The sequence below is a fragment of the Caretta caretta genome, chromosome 11 (genome assembly GCF_965140235.1).
Source record: "Caretta caretta isolate rCarCar2 chromosome 11, rCarCar1.hap1, whole genome shotgun sequence".
NCBI classification, from domain to species: domain Eukaryota; kingdom Metazoa; phylum Chordata; order Testudines; family Cheloniidae; genus Caretta; species Caretta caretta.
In genome coordinates, this window is record NC_134216.1 from 48,138,359 (window position 1) to 48,157,430 (window position 19,072).

Consider the following 19,072-nt stretch of genomic DNA (forward strand, 5'->3'; position numbering starts at 1 on the left):
CTATGCCTCTTTCTGCTAGAATAAGCAGCCATCTACTATCAGAAATCCTTCCCACATAGGTGTGACAGATATGACCAACACAGGCATATACTTAAGACTATTGCATCGACTTTATAAATGTTATCTGCACCTTTGTGAGTTAGACGGAATTGTAACTCCATGGAGGAGGTTTGCTGAACTATAATCAGTGAGAGGCAATTACTGCAAACCCTGGGACCAATATAAAAGTCTAATGAGGTACCATTAGGAGATCTGTGCATGTATTAGGTAAGACCAAGCCTGAGGGGAGTAAGAAAGGCTTCTGGTACAAAGGGCCAGCCCAAACTGACTGCATAGGCTTTTGATCAGAAAACTGACATGAACCTTTAACCAAGAGTGCACACTGCTGAAGGGTCTGAAGGACTTTGACACCTACCAGATCCCCAACATGGAAGATGGGTGACCTCTTGTAAGTTTAATATGTGTTTTGACTTTGTTTTATTATATGATTTCTGTAACGATTTGGTCCTTAAATAAATTTGCTCTGTTTTTTGAAAGCTGTTGGTAAGCCACTATCATTGTCCCTGGAGAAACAGCAAAAATGCAGGTGCCGAGCTAGGTCAGATCTGTTGGGAAATACAGAGTGCATGGCAAGAGAAGGAGCAGGCTAAATCCCCAGTCTGGAGGGAGAGAGTCATGGGACTTTGCTTATAAAAGCAATGCCTTGATACTTGAGACCTAAAGGAGGCAACCCTTGAGGAGACCACCATGGAGTCAAACGTGCAGTTACCCCAAAACTGTGACAGTAGGACTTAGACACCACAATTCAAGTTACCTCTTAACCGCTGCAATCTTTTTAGTTTATCCAAGAGCTTTCTAAAGGCTCTCAAGTCGAAAATACAAAAGACATTTAATGAAGTAAAGGACATACCGGAAGTACGCAGAAGACATTTTCAGTGGAAGGCCCCATACCACCCAAGTTCTCCCCAGTTGATGCAAAACATCTATTCAACCAAACCTGTTTAGTAACTGTCAAATTATTTGGGGTAAGGTGGTATGCTCATGTTTTAGACATATGTTTCTGGATACCTGAACAGTTAGAATTACAGTGTTGACTATGCAGTGTAGCCACAGCCATGTAGGTCCCAGGATATCAGAGAGAAGGTAGGTTAGGTAGTATCTTTTATTGGACCACAGTGTGTGGAGTGGCTCACGTCCATGAGTGCTTACCTCTGGGCAGACACCCCAACCCCTGGTGCTATGTTCCATAGTAAGATTTCACCTAGCCGGTGACAAATGTGAACTCTTGGATCACTAATACCATGGAATCACAGTCCCTTTAAATTCTTCTCTATCTTGCTACCCCAGCAAGCTGGACTTAGTGATAAATGGCCACTTACACCAAAAATCACAAAACATTCAATTGTCTCTCTTGCCAACGGAAGTTGGTCCAATAAAAGATCTCTCATGCACCTTGTCTCTCTAGGGTTGGACTATGAAATAAACAAAATAGACATTTCTATACAGTACATATGAAATCAGGAATTGATTTTTAAAACACAAGTCCAAAATATTTTCATAACTATCTTTGGTAGTCATCCTCCCCTTTCCCCACTTCATACTTCTCTCCCCTATTTATGCTGGTCTACCACACAACAACAGATGAGAGAAAGGTAAAATGTTATGCTAAAACCACAAAAATTGGAAGAGGGGACCCTCCAAGACAAGGAAAAACTGAAATTAGATGTAGGTCACTTTTTTAAAAACTGACTAAATTTCAGAAGTTGATGAAATCTCTTTTTAAATACCCTTGTGTAAACAAAGCAGACAATATGTAAATCAGGTGCTAAACACAATTGCAAGTGAAGTCAAGATAGATGGGAACATAACACCATTAACTGAGCAAATAGTTAAACAGAATATAAAACTTTGATGATTTAGTGTAACATTTAAGTACAATAAGAAATGTATTTACTAACTACACTGAAATAAATTTCAGCTGCAAGAACTTTGCTATTCAACTGCAATGGCATAATGAACATTATAAGCACATTCTAATCCCAACAGTGACAGGCAATCTAGATAGCTGGCACCTAAGTAGAAATTAGTTCAGCTATCCAAGACTGATGCGTCTTCTTAGTACTGCAGAGAAAAAGCATTACAAATCATGGGTGGGGGTAGGATAACAATCATGTCACTTTAATCTGCAGCAAATTCGAAGTGCTACATCAATAGACTTTGGAATATCAATTCCAAGTCAATACTAATTTGGCACTTCAATCTACACAAGTTTATCCAAACATAAGAAACAGAGACTATTTAGTTACATGTCTGAGGAAGAAATGATATGCCCCGGGACAGGGCTTCATCCTAGAAAAGGAGTTTTATCCCATGACCATTCCTGATGTAGTTGCAATTTATGTAGTACAATGCCAAGCTCTTTGCAGTTATAAGGCTGCAATGATCAGTCTGGGAAAGAGGGTTTCTCATAGCTGTGAGAGATACAACACTTCACAGAAAATGGGTAAAGAGAAGCAAGTTTTTGGTAAACTCAATGTTAATCCTTTTGACATTTTAAACTGCAATTGCTTCTTTCCTAGAGAGCAGCCTGTCCCAGCCTTTATGTTATACGTGCATATTGATTATTGTATTGTTTCCTCGTGAGCAGGAAACTTTTCTTAAAAACAAAAAACAAACAAACAAAAAAAACACTTCTTGGAATTTGCCAGTATGTGAGGTAGCTAGGTAAGTTACACTCTGAGCCTCTCACCCATAACCCAATTTTTTTAAATGATATTTGAATTACCGCTATATATGCTAAAGTACTGGAAAAATTTCACTAATTTCAAAATTTCCCTTTATGCATTGTGTCCCCTTCAGGGTATCTTAGTGGTAAATCTGAAAAGCAAATGGTTGGCTGAAGGGATACATATTATTCAGGTAAGTGCTTTGTACAAGAAAAGATGTGTTTTTTAAAAGTATCTATACCTCAAGAAGTTCAGTTAACATAATGGCTACTTGGCAACTATACAATGTTGTTTTAAGTATTGCATTGAACATAAAAGCATGTAAGTGGCTAGTCAGTACAGTGTGATAAAGTCTTCAACTAAGTTAGATCTCTGGATGCCTTACGCTACGGCTTTGACCTCCTATCTCAGACTGATGATCACTGTTATTCAAACAGTAGATCATGAAGTGGAACAGAAGCTACATCTCTGGATGTCTTATGCTAGGGACTTGGCCTTCTGTCTCGGACTGATCATTGTTATCAAACCAGTATGTCATGAAGTGGAACAGAAGAAAAGAGAATCACCTAGCTCAGCGGTTCTCAATCAGGGGTACATAGAGTTCTTCGGGGGGACATCAACTCACCTAGATATTTGCAAGCTACATAAAAAGCACTAGCAAAGTCAGTACGAACTAAAATTTCATACATTGACTTGTTTATACTGTTCTATATACTATTCACTGAAATGTAAGCACAATATTTATATTCTAATTGATTTATTTTATAATTATGTGGTAAAAATGAGAACCTAAGCCATTTTTCAGTAGTAGTAAGCTGTGACACTTTTGTATTTTTATATCTGATTGTGTAAGCAAGTAGTTTTTAAGTGAGGTGAAACTTGGGGGTACGCAAGACAAATCAGACTCCTGAAAGAGGTATAGTAGTGTGGAAAGGTTGAGAACCACTAACCTAGCTGCCCAAACAACAGCATGTGCACTGAGATCTAAAACTGGAAGAAAAATCAGTAGTGGTGACAAAGGAAGTGTGACATCTTTCAATATTTTGCATCTGTTGTCAGAAATGGGTCTGTTCAAGGGATGGGGTCATTATTCCACTACTATAGTGTAACAAGAATATGAATGATATACATCAGTAATAGTTGGCATATTGAAATCCTGCTTACTTATTCAGACCAATATTTTTAACTGGTTTCAGGAACACTACATCTCAACTGTCTTAAATTACTGAATCCATTTAAATGATTAAAATGATTAAAAAGTTAAATTTAAAGCTTACCTAAACACATGGCAACTACCATTTTGAAGAAGAGAAACTATAGCAACATTTTTAGCACCCACTCACACACTCTTTGCCCCGAAATAATATATATATATATACACACACACACACAATCCCATCAGGTTTTATTCCACAAATTGCAAGAAAGTGGCCCCATCCCAATCAGACTATAAATCTTTTCTTGCTTGTCCTTGAATCTAAAATAACTCTACCCTGTGGTTCTGGTAAGCCCCGCCCCCTCTACTGTGTTATGTAAGAAGGGTAAAGGCAGAGAAACAGCAGAAGCAAGCTGTGAAATTGCCTTCTAGGAAGTTAGGTGTGTGCCAAGAACGACGCCAAAAGCGGTGGGACAGATATTAACTTCATTTTCCACTCATACAAGATGGCTGCAAAGACATATGCTCACAGCTATTTAAAGTCATAGGAACCATTGAAAATTACACAGGTATTTCTATCCTTGGCATTTCTAATATATCAATTAAATAAAAGTTGTGTAATAGTTTACTAAGCTGCTCACTTCATTAGTTACTGGATAAAGTCTCAATGCATATTGAAATAAGGACACACTCTCTATAAAAGACTTTCCAATATAATCAATAGGAAACTGCTTTCCAGTGAGTACTGTTACCCACTTCGAGATCCCTTCAGTTTCCTCAATTTGAGAAACAATGTGAAAGATGTCAGTACTTATAAGGATTTCCCTTATGCAGTTTAGCAGAACAGCATGGAGACTGGATCCATTACACACAACCAGATACAGAATTAAAGGGATATCCTTGGAGGATCATTCAGATCCCACCTTGACTCCACAGGAACTTGGGGAGAAGCTATCAAAAGGAAGCTAAGCTTCAGTAGGTTCGTTTTCCAATGTCATCAGTTTGGTGGCAGGTCTTCAACCTGCACTAAGGGAGTAAAGAGGACAAGTAAAAATAAAGCCATAAACTGCCATGCTTTTGTGGGGGTGGGGGGTGGTTGTAAAAATATACAGGGCTAACTTTAAAAAAAAAATAGTTCCCGCATTTAAACACCCAAGTTGCCGAGTGCTGAGCTCTTTCGAAAATCTGGCCCAAAAAGACCTCACCCCACTACAGTGGAATTTTGCTATTGAATTCAATGCAGCCAGGATTTCACCTGAAGGTCTATCTATCACAGCTGATGAAGTGAGCTGTGGCTCACGAAAGCTCATGCTCAAATAAATTGGTTAGTCTCTAAGGTGCCACAAGTACTCCTTTTCTTCATGCCAGTTAAGGTTTTTTAATCGTATTTCTTTTATCTGCTGCTGTGTAAAATTCCAACAGGATTCTGACCATAAAGGCAAAACTGTTAGACTACTTGAAGATGCTGTCAAATTCCCACAAAATGTGGGAATAAAAAAATAATTCTCACTAATCTTTATTATAGTCTGTTATATAGAAAAAAAGATGAAAAATGTTCAGGCAGAAGAACAATTTTATAATTGGTGTATCCTTTTAAAAAGCATGCCCAATAAGCATTAATTTTTCAGCAAACTAACAATAGCTTCCAAATATTGCCCAAGTCTGTCCAAGGATTTTGACTCGTATCTTTGACCTTCATAGTACTGGATTAATTAGGTGTTTTTTTCTCATTCTAACTGTAGTAAATATAAAGTTGTTAACCTATACTGACATGGGTGATTAGCACTTAGTGATACCTGACAGTGTATGAACTATTTAACGCAGCATGCCAAAAGTTGAAGTAAGTGGTAGGGAACCAGCAAATGAATAAAGAAGTTTCTGAACAAAAATGTAAACGTTGTCAGTAGTCAAGTTAAAAAATAAAGATTCACAACCATCTCAGCAGCTTCAAAAACTGTCAGTCTTATATTCAAGACATTCCCATCAAATAAAATTCTATCTAGTGAGATAGAAGAGCAGAACACTGAGTGAGACATTCTCGACGCTGCTAACTTTATCAAAACTTTGAAATGACAACAATTTAAGTCAGATTCCAGGCCTTTCAGCAGCTCTTCAGAAACCCTGTCTGTTCGTCTTTGACACCAAAAAATGGCAAAGATAATTCAGAGACTATGCCATTAAAACAACTGAAAAGCAGACAAACTTGAATTGCAACCTTCTTATTCTATCCTTGCCTTCCTTACAGCACACAGTGAGGAATTCACTGCAGCCTTTCACCTTAGATCCACTAATCAAGAAAGACTAACTCTCATATCCACTTGATGCTGCAAATGAAGAAAGAGCAACAACTAAAGGATGAATTAAAAGAAGTAATAACACTGAAGTGAGGTGACTGGCTGAACATGAAAAATGACAAAGAAAAGAGTGTTTCCACTTACTGCTATTAATTCTGTGTCTAAAAAGAAAGGCATAGAATATTGTGTCCAAATAGCTGAAGATGCCAGAGAGACACATGCGAAGAAGAGAGATTATTTTTTTCATTGTGTAAGAAAATGCCAAAAGGTGAGCACAGGTTCCTATATTTCAAGCATTTCAAAGTGAAGATCTAGATGTCTATACCTAAAGCATGTTTCTAAAGGAGGCTGTATCACAGTTTACTGCATCAAGATGGTGGAAAAAAATGGAATTCAGAATCATGAGTTTTAAGACCCCATACTGCTGTTCATCTAGTTCAGCATCAATTGTGTATTTTAGTACACTTCAACTGACTTGATTAAAACTTTACATATATTGTGGTAGGTACTGAAAATGAGAACAAGTTGGTAAGCGATTAATATCTAAGGACAGACAGAAAAAGTGGTAGGCCTTACTAGTTACTGGACTGAGTATCAAATTCTTAAGTTTTACTGAGAAATATATGCTATTTATTTTGAATTGTGTGAATAAACATATTGCACAGTGAATCAAATTGTATGATTCAAGATTCATATTGTATTTGTTTAATGAAATATGTGGGTTTTTCAATTTCTCATTTTGTCTTTAATCTGAATTACAGGAATGGGTGGGTGAGGTTCTTTGCCCTGCAATGCGTAAGAGGTCACACTAGATGGTCATGGTGGTCTGTTCTGGTCTTAAAGTCTAGGAGTCTAAAAGTGGGTTTTTTCTCAGATTGTGAAAACAAAACCACCAACATGAACTGAATGCTCATGATTTTCTGAGCACTCAAACCTGCTCAGCTGGCAATTTCATCTGCTGACAGACAATAGCTGTATCAAATTCAAAGGTCTGGATGCACTGCTCTGAGCAGTGGTAATTGCTACACTTGAAACTGGAAAAATTCAAGTCTCTATGAAAAACTGGTAGGAACTCTTATTACATGTTAAGATCATGTAACTGTTGTCCCTCTAGTAATGCTCAATAGTGTTTTACTTAATGGTGTTTCTGTGCCAGTGAACTCCTTGTCCCTTGCGGGTCTCTGAACATCTGCTTCCTTAGCAGAGAAGCTCGTCAGTGTGCTCTGCGACTGTAATGTCCACTGGCCCTTGAGTTGGGAGGAGTGGGAGAGAGGATGAGGAAGGAGGGAAATCTGGCCCCTTCCTGCTTCTCACTGAGTCAGACATTCTTAAATTTTGAAGAGGTTTCATTTGTGAACCAAAAATAGCTTCTTCAAAATAAGGGATGCATTGCATCCATCATGGAGACTTGATTTTGGCCTCCTTAGGTCCGTGTCTTTATGGTAAAAACTGCCTTTCTGCGCCTCTGAAGTTTCTGTATCACACAGATGTGAAAATATCAATTAAAAACTCACTTCATATCCTCCAAAATTAATTGTAGATCGGTAACTGCCCGGTGTTCTGCCATAGAGGCAGAACTTCTGAAGGTGAGAAAAAGTACAAACTATTACTAGAGCAACAATTAAATGTCCTTAAGCTCTCGACTTCAGATTCATCTTTAGAAGACGTGCGGAGTGTATAGTATAAATAATGTAATTTTCTTTCACGGATATTGAGAAAAGGATGCATAATTTATTTTCTCCATATACAGCCATGATGATATAATGACCTCACCCTAAAATCATTAGAGATTGTCACAAAATGGAAAGTCGACAAGTTCAGATTTTTTACAAAACTGTGCTTGTTAAAATATTTCAACCTGCTCTAGTCTACATATTTGATCTTCAGAGAATCAACTTCTTAAGTATGTAACACTATCTAAAATCTAATCCAAATATACCCAGGTATGACAATCCACAGAGGCTATTTGCAAGAGTGTTTTAACTGAAGTTCATTTCTTGTGCTCAATACCTAGCAATGTGCCATTTTATTTTTAGTAGGAGATGAGCTGTAATAAAAAGTTGACAATTATAGAGGTTTCACTGGACCTGGTTTAAGAAAAGCGTAGGTATATTTTTACTTTTTACATAAGTCTAAGAGATGTTTTTATGTTACTGAAAGACAAAAATTCAATACATGAAGATAAACAATCTTAAGAATTGTAAATAATGCAAACATATTCAAGAATACAAAAGAATGCATTGTTGTGCTTAAATAAAAGTTCCCTTATTTAAAAAGAAAATGCACTTTTATCGGTTGTTATTGGCTTTGCTGGAGATATTACTTGGGACCACTAGCTACTGTTAGTACAAACAATAAAAAATAAGAACTAGATGCAGCTTAAGGCTGCCAAAATGGAAACTGCAGAAATAGGAGAACGCTCAAAGTGACCCTAAATAATTGTCTTGAAAATGGGAGTTCTCAAGCAGCCGTGCAAATAGTTGCATGCATGAAACATGCAAACCCATTACCTACCTCCCTTTCCACTTCTGGAAAGAAAAAAAGCATATAAAGAAATCTTCCCCATGACTTTACAATTCTAAACAGTCACAGAGCAACCAATGTGTGTAGATCTTTCCACTCCTAACAGAAATCACAGCAATCATATATAAGTCTCTCTAAAATGTTAGAAGCTAAATTCAGCAACACTGGTACAGGATCTAAAATATACTTCCTTGTATCAGCAAGCTCACTATATGTAAGCTTGGAGGGGGAAGAACCCTTCCTTTGGAAGAAAGCTGGGGTTCCTACTATTGCACTCAATAGGGATTTCTACTGTGTATGTCGAAGCATCTTTAATTCACACAGGGACTGACCATACACATTCTACTAGCATGAGTATCCGTGCGGAGCAACTAAATTGTTAAAACTCCCTTCTGTCTTGGTTGTCTCAGTTGTGTTGGCCAGTCCTCTCTCATAAGTAAAGCTCGATTATTAAAAGCTGGGTACTTTTAGTAAAAGTCACGGACAGCTCACAAGCAATAAACAAAAATTCATGGCCATTGACTTGTCCATGATTTTTACTAAAAGTACCCATGACTAAATCTTTTTTTTTTCCCCCTGGCAGGGGGAGGGGTGGCCACTGCTCAGGAAGTCCCTGGGGCCAGCCGCACTAGTTAAAGCAGGGAGAGCAAGTCTATTGCAGTAAAAAATAAACCTAGAAATATAGGTTAATATATTCTTGTCTTTCCCTGTTTAGACAAACAAAGGCATTGTCACACTAGTTGGAACAACAGTCCATCTAGACAGGTAATCTGTCTCCAATAGTTGTCAGCAACAAGTCCTTTAGAAGAATGTGTAAAACCCCTACAAAGCAGAGTTATGCATCAAATGCAAAAGGTTTAAGCAAACTGCATATTTACATAATCATTTGGGTTACTTACATTGTTGTTGCGTGTTTCTACAGCTGGAAACTTTCTGACTATGAATTTGACAGCAGATTCCAGGTTTTTGTCGATGAGATATGATGGTTTTGCTTTGGGGTCCCCACATGCCTTCAAAAAAAAAAAAGGGGGAGAGAAGTGAACTAAAAATACATTCATTCATCTTGCTAAAATTAAGTATTTGTAGCAAGTCTGCAGTCAGAAACTAGAAAGACTTATTGGGTTTTAGTGAGCAGGTGATAAAATGAGTAGGCAAAGTGCAGGGATTGTCACAGCTGGAATATGCAATGGGAGACAGTACAGAGATGCTCTTCTACTGAAAAAAATGCATGGAAGTTTCAAAGCAGTTAGTGCAGAACAGCAGTGAGGGGAAAAAGCTCAATCCTAAAAGAAGAAAAAGATATTTTACTTCTATTCATGGTTTGAGGTAGGGTTGTATTCATCTGAAGCTAATAAACTGTTGGAAAATACAATCATATCATCATCTGTAGAGGAGAGTGCTGGGCATATTAAATGATTAGTGTAACCTATGTAAAGAAAAATAGGAAACAACCTGTATTTAAGTTTCTCTTTCATTGTATTCTGCAAGATAGTTCTCCCTCCTACAATTAAGCTACCAATATTTGCCTCATCTAAAGAAAAGGACTATTTCCAATAGTTAGGAGCATGTTAAATCTACTCGGATTGTAAATTAAATTTTAATTGTTCCCTTGACCCTAAGCAAAATTACAGTACTGCTGTCAGCTGTACTTTAAAAACAGCACTTCAAACAATTATACGAAATATAATACATGGTTCTTAAGTGAAAATGTGAACTCTAAAGTAACTGATTTGGCCACATCAGCAGTACAAAGTTCTCTGGGCAACCAACTAATCAACCACCTTCATCAGATGATGGTGATCCTTGTAAACCTAAATGAATGTTTCTTTAGAAACTTACTACTATAAACTTCAGTGACAAAAACTGGATAGAGACCACTGAGTAATTCTGTACTGTTTAAGTGTGCGAGAAGTGTAATTAAAGGAGTGTTATCTACAAGACAAAATATTGTGCTCAAACTGTACTTCCATTCAAATATTAACAGTTTAATATTAATATTAATTAATCCATAGGGATTTATACCACATCTGTGTCTCATGCAAACTAAATCACATGCTATGTGCTTCTACACAAGATAGTGACCTAGGATGATAGCTCATTTTAATACGTTTCCATATTGATTTCTATGGCTGTCGTGGGTTATAGAGACAGAAGTCATGAAGTATGAGACTGATCTGAAAGCGGGCAAGCGGGCAGAGGGAAGGTGAAAAGCTTTGCAAACCTTCCAAACTTGTCCTTGCTGGGAAAGCATTGTAACAAAGAGAGAAAAAATTACACATAAACAAAATATTCTCAAACTCTGGCATCATTACTTTTAAATGAATTAATGCACTTATCTATATTCAACAAATTAAGGTTATGGCTATATTTAACATACTTTCTACTAGATTACCATTCTAAATACACACAAACTATTACATTATTCTGAGTGCAATACATGTTGCATCACCTTAGTTCCCACATATTCTTTCCAAACCGAGTTTGGGAAGGGAGTGGGGTTAACAAGAGACAGCACATGCAACTATAAAAACAGGAGAAAGACTGTCAGTTAATTTAACATACCTGAAAAAGAAACGGTAGCCAAGAATAAAAAAAAAAGTCATTATAGTATAATTCTAAAACTCCTGCTCATATTACAAACAGACTTTCTGGAAAACAACAGACTATGCCAATATATCTACACCTGAGCACCACAGCTGCTAGTTGTCCTGTGGAGAACAAATACAATACTAACCTTTCTTGAACTGTCACCTCGAACTCTCTACAATACTTCAAAAAGTAGTTACAATAAAACTAAAAAATTGAATGCCTATATTTTTAATTAGGAACAATACTTTTTGCTTCAATAGTCTCAGAAGCAAGCACTACAAGTAGAAATTTATTTAAGCATGTAGAGAAGCAGTCCATACTGTACACATCCTTTAGTTTTAAAGTTATTTTTCCATTTGCAAGAATGAAAGCTATTGTATTACTGTAGGCAAGAGAGTCAAGAAAGTAAAAAATCCAAGCTTTCAAATTTAGGATTCAAAACCTGAGAGGTTGTCATGGGTTCATCTGCATCTCAGTTTAATTTATGAGTTCTACTTTCAATCATTTCACATACATATTCTTTTTTTGTCTGAAGAGAGGGCCAGAGACTAAGGGGCAGGTTTTCACTACCTGCCAGATCGGTGCGTAGTGATCGATCCCTGAACGCACTCCCCGTCGACTCTGGAACTCCAGCTCCCGAGAGACGGAAGTGGAGTCAACAGGGGAGCGGCAGCGGTCGACTCGCAGCCATCCTCACGGCCAGGTAAGTCGACCTAAGATACACAACTTCAATTACGTTATTCGCATAGCTGAAGTTGCATATCTTAAGTCAACCCACGCCCCCCAGCATAGACCAGGGCTAAGAGCCTTTTCTTCAGCTAGCGACCGAGATCTCCAATCCAAAGTTACAAAATACACAATACTAATATCAATTTTAAATTTAATAGATTCTGTAGAAAAAAGTGTAGTCCTTTTACTCAGTGCTGTAACCTGAAAGTAACCTCAAAATTTCTCCCTATGCATACACAGCTTAATCACATAATTTAGTGCCTGAACCAAAGCCCACCTAAAGCCAATTTCAAAACTCCCATTTACACCAATGGGCTTTGGATCTTACCATTAGCCTTTAAAAAATTCTTGTTGAAACCTTGGGGCAGAGGAGGGTAAATACCATTTTGTAATCCTGCTAGCAAGTATTTATTTGTTGATTCATCATCAAAATATATGAATTGTAAGCTTTTTTGAAAAAATTTCGTTTAGAATTTTCAATATTTAATCTGTGGTTAGATACTCAAAAAAACTTTTCAAACCTGAGTGATTCCTTTGAAGACTAACAACAACTTTTTTAAAGGGCTTCAATTTCAAAGTTTTCCACATTTTCTTTCCAGAAGCTTGCCTTCACTTTCTGAAGAGAGGTACATGGGGTGCTTTGGTGAGGATGAGACACACAATCTGTGCTGTTCAGAAGAGGGTAGAACATAGCAGCTTTGAGAGCATTTCAACTACATCACTTGCTTGCTGAACACTTCAATGGGTAACAAGATATTTTATTCCTTACCTACCTTTTCCAATATTCCAGGGATCCGCCTGAAAGTCCACCTAAGAGCCCCAGCAGTTGATTTGGAGGTAGGAGACTGGCTGATGTGACTACTCCTTTGGCAGCTGCATAGCAGCCTAACAGCAGGTCCATCAACACTTAGCTGGCTGAGGGCCCATCTAGTGTCTGTACCAGCAGCACTTCCTCAGAAGCCCACCGGAAGGAAAGGGGAGGTATCAGAGAAGATTTCTAGGCCAGCTGGTGGGGAAGCAGCTCTTATTTTTGGTGAAAAGTAACAGCAGATGCATTGGCCAGAAATATGGGCTAAGAAGGGATCAATACCAGCCAACAGTTCAGCCTAGACATATCAGTGAAATTAGCATGTGTGTAAACTCCACTGATACTGCAGCTCACACACAAGTTGTGGGGACTGTGTATTGAGTCAGAAGATGCACTAGCTTCTTTACTAGTGCCTCCTTCCCCACAGAGTTAGGGCTTTCAGGAAGCTTATAGGGAGAGCCGACTTTTCCTGTCCACAAGAACAAACTGTCCTTAACCAGGGCATTCCCAGGTTCACCAGCCTCCCTGAGCTAGAGTCCTCGGATGAGGTAGCATGGTGAATCTCTTATTACTCCCAGCACTGTTCCAGCAAGCAGTAATGTAAGATGTAAAGCTATCTTTAAGTTACTCAGGGCTTGTTCTACATTTCACAGATTCTTGCTCCGAAGTCCTCACCACTCACTGAGGCTTCCCCAAAGACCTGGTTTCAATCAGGAGGAACAGGAAACAAGTTTAGTTTCTTGAAAGAAAACAGAGATACAAAGCTTCAATTAAAAAAAAAATTGTACTAGCAGAGTGTTGGACTACACAGATTTAGCAAGTGATTTTTGGAGAGTAGCCACATTTTAGAAGATCATATGAAAGCAGACAAAAATATGGAATCTTTAAGCAGGCTTCCACAATGCATCTAGATTGATGGTATCCTGTGTGTCACTTTAAGCTAAATACCGTCCACTAGCATCAAGTTCACTACTGTCAGTTTTAATTTAAACACTACTTTCACATATACTATTTCTTACTCTTATAGTGAGAAAAACAGGTACCATTTTCTTCTAATATGAGACAGGTTTGAGTCATTAAGCTTTCATACTGAAAACTGAGTTCTATGCGAAGCATTACAGTGAGACCTCAACCTGCAGGGAAAGAGGCCTGAAAACACAAAACTTCTGACTACTTTTCCCAAATCATCATAAAACTGAAATGTCTTCAAGATTAGAGCACCAATTCAACATTCCAGAACTTATGTTTACCTATGTTAACCCATATGATTAGGTGACCAGTACTGTCATTGATAAGATCTGCAAGATATGGAGATACAGATGCCCAATTAAGCCAAGTTTTGTTTAACAATACAACCAGAAGATATAAAAAGTAACCAATATTGTAATATCTCGGATTCATATATTTCTAAAACTGAAGCTTTTATTTAGACCGAATCAAAGACTAATGTTCACCCGTTCAAGGAAATACAATGCACCAGACTAAAGGAGTGTGTCAATGCTTAAAGCATCAGGGATCCTTCTCCCTTTATCATATACTTTTCCTTCCTTTCTCCCATGCATCATGGTCATTGCTCAGTAACTGATCTACTAATGCCGCTTCCTTCTTTCATTCAGAAATGTTTTACACAGGACAACACAATGACCACCACTCTTCCCCTGGGTGAAAGCAAAGTATCTGCACAATTCCCAGACCCCCTGTTGGCAGATGGAGCAAGGAACCAAGCTTGGTTACCAGGCCAGCCACTACTGCACGAACACATCTTTCATCCATTTGTGTGACACCACATGCAACTTCATTTCTGTACCCTTCCCACACTAGACCTCTTGTCACACTCCCAGAATTGTCAAAGTTCTGCACCCATGCAGCTCATGCCCAGAACATTCACTCCACTACCCCGGAAAAAAAGAGTGAAACTGAGCAGTCCTATGCTAGTGTCCCCGGCTGGTGCTACTGTCAGTAGCAGAAGTAACAGTAGAATATTAACTGGATGGGGTAGTAAAAAGAGCAAAGGCAGGGATGATGAAAGCAGCATTCAGAATAAAAGTCCAAGTAAATGGTGGGTATTGTTTGTTGGCTAATACAAGTGCAGTGTTAAGAATCATAGAATATCATAGAATATCAGGGTTGGAAGGGACCCCAGAAGGTCATCTAGTCCAACCCAAACAAACTTAACACCTCTTTTCCCCACTGCAGCAACCAGGGACACTATGGTGCAGCGTATGCCCAGTCTGAGGACACTTTGCACTCTAGCAATCACCTTAGGTGAACTAAAGAAGCAACATTAATAGATTTCAGTAGGAGTAAGGTTTAGTCTGCCTAAAGGTAACCACAAACACAAACACCACACAGCCATCTATTCTCCCCTTAACACCTCAAAAGAGGGAAACCAAAAGCAAGAGAAGAAAGGTTATGAGAGGGAGAAAAACAACTGGAGTAAAGGAGAAGTGAAAAAAAGTGAATACCAATTTTAGAGGAAGAGGAAGATTTTTTAGATACCAGTCAAATCAAAGTTGGATGTAAAATTTTTCAATCACCCATTTGACTGTATGGTGCTGAGAGTAGACTCCAATAAAAATTAAACATTTTGCTCTTAAATCAAAAGCACTTGATCTTTTTAAAGATTCAGTGTCTTTAGATGCTCTTCAGCAAGCTGGGGGTCAGAAGCCCTCAGGGGGTCGTCAGGTTATTCAATGGGGGGGGAGGGGGTTGCGAGCTGTCAGCCTCCACCCCAAACCCCGCTTTGCAGCCTGCATTTATAATGGTGTTAAATAGATTCAAAAGTGTTTTTAATTTATGAAGGGGGGGATCGCACTCAGAGGCTTGCTATGTGAAAGGGATCACCAGTACAAAAGTTTGAGAACCACTGCTCCTCAGGCTTGATACCTGGTTAGATGCAGATGCCCCATTCTTAACTAAGTGCAATGCAATGGTGACTTTTCAGCACTTCCAAAAAATCAAATCAAGACCTTAAAAAAATATATATTACGACTAAAGCAGCATTCCTGGAATACATCATTCAGAAACTATGGGCTTCCAGCTGCTTCAGAGCTGGAATACTATGCTCAAGGAATCTTCAGCAAGTCATTTCCAAATTCTCTTTTATGCTACTTGCTGTAACATAACTATGCTGGGAAAGATGATGCAACACAAGCATCAAGGTCAATACATAGAATTGCTATTTTAGAAATAAAGTCTCATTAAAATAACAGATACTAGATTCCTATTAAGTTTCAGAGAAGGGTGGATTTGATTTAAATCAAATTGATTTAAGCCAAGACGACTTGAACTAATCATGGATTTCTACATAAAAGTGCATTCTTGTTGGTTGTTATAATACATATTCTTCACAACTCCGAGATAGATGTAAGTTTCATTTTTAGAAGGTACATACTATACATTTTTGAAGTGATTTATTTAGAAAAATTTTCAGGTTAGTTTTACAGCTATATCAGAAAATGAATGATTGTTTGGTTATTTCATTTACCAAAGGTAATTGAAGCAGATATTTACGAAGTCATTGGGAGGTAAACTATCTCCAATTCAACAGGCTAATCATTAATATTTGGAGGATTTACTTGCCATGGCTTATTAGGAGGAGAATTTTTTGAAATTTTGCACTTTTAGAGAGGTAAGGGATTGACTCGGACACAAATTTGCAGAGGGACAATAGGGTTGAGGTCTGTTATTTCTCACCTCTATATATTATTTATTTAAAAACATTTTTACTGTTAACAAGCATGTTATCTCTGAAGACAAATCCAGTTTGAGAACTGCAAAACTAAGCATCTCTGATGGTATCTTCTAGACTGAGCACTGAGTCCTATTGGGTAGATAGAAATATTAACCTAAATAATCTATACAGAAGCCCCTGGAAACCCGTAAGATTGGTCCCTAATCCATGAACGACTGCAACTCATTTACAACACTTTTCTTAAATATTACATGAATATATTGTCTCATACTACAGAATTAAAATTTATAATCCCTATTCCATGATGAGATATCTTTGAGCTATAATGTATCTTAATTAGAACTATCTTTAGATAGGTTTTTTCCTTAAAAAGCATTTTATAAAAAAAGTGGGTTTTTTTTAAAAAAATCATTGATTTTTATCCATCGTTACAGCACATTTGTTTCCTCAGCAATCGATACTAGGATGGTAGTTTGCCACACTTCGTGTTCTCACTTAAGATGAAGATTTTTCCCCATGATCAAATAACATCGCAACCAACTCTGGAACAGAGTCAAAAATTATATCAAAGAACCATAGGATTTCAGTTGCTACATTTTCATTCCTAGTTAATGTGTGCTTTTAAAAGCAAAAGCAGATAATTTTAGTTTGATGTCAGACAGTCTGAACAAGTGCTATATAAGCACAAATTGTCAAATGGAGTTGAATTTGGTGAATAAAGAGACACCATCAAGTCAAGTATTTTTAAAATGTGTTTCCTTATTTGTTAAGAAAAGCTTAGACAGTTTTGAACAAAGAACTTACTTTACTCCATGCTACTTGATTCCTTTTTATTACTATATCTTAGTCTGGATAAGGAAAACAAACAAGGCAGTTTCACTTCCTGGTTCACATGCACTAGACAATACTGCAATATTTGGGTAGCAACATTTGCAAGGAAATGTCTGTTAAAACTCTTAAGTTGTGGAAACTGCTATATTTTTAAAAAGTAGTACTTTCTAGAGGGTGAAATAAAATCCAACGTGATTGATTTTGAAGCAAAATACTCCAATAATTTGGAGAGAGAGCGCACGATATCCAGGGACAGGCTCTTTTGTCTGGAATAATTACACCATTACAGTAAGAGTTAATTTAGTTACAGCAAAAAACAAAACCTAACATATTTTACTCTACTGAAAAGATCAACCAAATTACTGTGTGGGGCCATACAGGTCACACAATCAGGTCATCATCAGACAGGATCAAAGCAGCTCACATATACAAGACACCATCAGTCTTTAAGACATGGCAACATAGTCTAGTGGATCGAGTACTGAATTGGAAACATGGTCTATTCCTGTTTTATGTTGCTGACCTGCACACATGTCAAGTCTCACTCACTGGGTGGGAGACTCACTCATTAGCATGTTAACTCTCACACACACCTTCTTAAGACTATCTCACTCATTTTGAGTAAATATATAAAGATAAAAAATATTTTTACTCAGGTGCTGAAAGAGATAATACATCTGGGGCCTCAGACATGGGGCTTAGAGCTTGGAAAGCAGCTTGTGTACTGCGGTAAGCATGGAGACTACCAGCCTGTGTTCTATATGCCGCAAGAGGAGACAGGAGGCTACGAAGTGTGTGTGTGTATTTTTTTTTACCTGATGGTCAAAAAAATATGAGTTCATCCAAAAACCAAGCAGGACTTGATTGAAAGTTTACAGGTTCTGCAAAATACAGTTCAAACTTTAAATCACAGTGGACAAATCAGGGTGGATTTGATTTAAATCAAATTGATTTAAATCACGAGTCAAGCAAACTCGATTTAGTCATGGATTTCTACATAAAAGTGAATTCTTGTTGGTTGTTATAACCTTAATACATATTCATCACAACTCAGAGATAGATGTAGATTTCATTTTTAGAAGATACACACTATACTATACATATACTATACAACCCTGAACAGAAATAGGAACTTGAGGGGAAAAAAAAGCCTTGCCTGCTGCTGGGACAATGGCCTTGAATTTGTCCCAGGGTGGATAAAAATCAATGATTTTAAAAAAAAAAATTCCATTTAATTACTTTATTTTTATAGTCATTTAATTTTAATTAATTTAATTAGTTTATTTTGGATTCTGATTATTTAAGTTTTGCTGTAAATGTGATATGAGCAATCATATACAAACCAAATATTTGTACTGTGGAGTGTTTTTCAAATGAATGATTATGACAAGGCGATAGGCAAAATAAACATATTGTTGTATTGATAAAAGTTTTCTTTTTTTGTTAGGTTTATATAAAAACAGTTTATTTTTGAATATTTCTCTTGTTCTGTCCACTGACTCCGTCTAAACCAAGGGTTAACAACTCTGGTCCCCAGGAATCTCCAACCATCCAGGTTTTTATTCCATTCAACAAATAATTGTTTTTATGAAAAATCCGCTGGTTTGCACTGCTTATAGAATCTTCACATGCCCTAGACAAGTGGTCCCCAAACTTTTTACCTCACGCCCTCCTTGCCTGTGTCCACACACCCCTTCCTGAGACGAGGCTGGGAGCAGGGCC

The 19,072-nt window shown here is 37.5% G+C and overlaps 1 protein-coding gene across 5 annotated transcripts in view; it reads right to left on the bottom strand.

The window, feature by feature from the left end:
- NCKAP1 (NCK associated protein 1) overlaps window positions 1–19,072 on the bottom strand; it is a 115,341-nt gene that overhangs the window by 79,370 nt on the left and 16,899 nt on the right. For 3 of the 5 annotated variants that reach the window (XM_048868887.2, XM_048868886.2, XM_048868891.2), the window contains exons 2-3: window positions 10,921–10,938; window positions 9,599–9,709 (exon numbers count right to left, since the gene is read on the bottom strand). In XM_048868887.2, coding sequence (XP_048724844.1) covers window positions 9,599–9,709; window positions 10,921–10,938 — 129 coding nt within the window. The remainder of the gene's footprint in view (window positions 1–9,598; window positions 9,710–10,920; window positions 10,939–19,072) is intronic. The other 2 variants (XM_048868890.2, XM_048868888.2) reach the window with 1 other exon arrangement.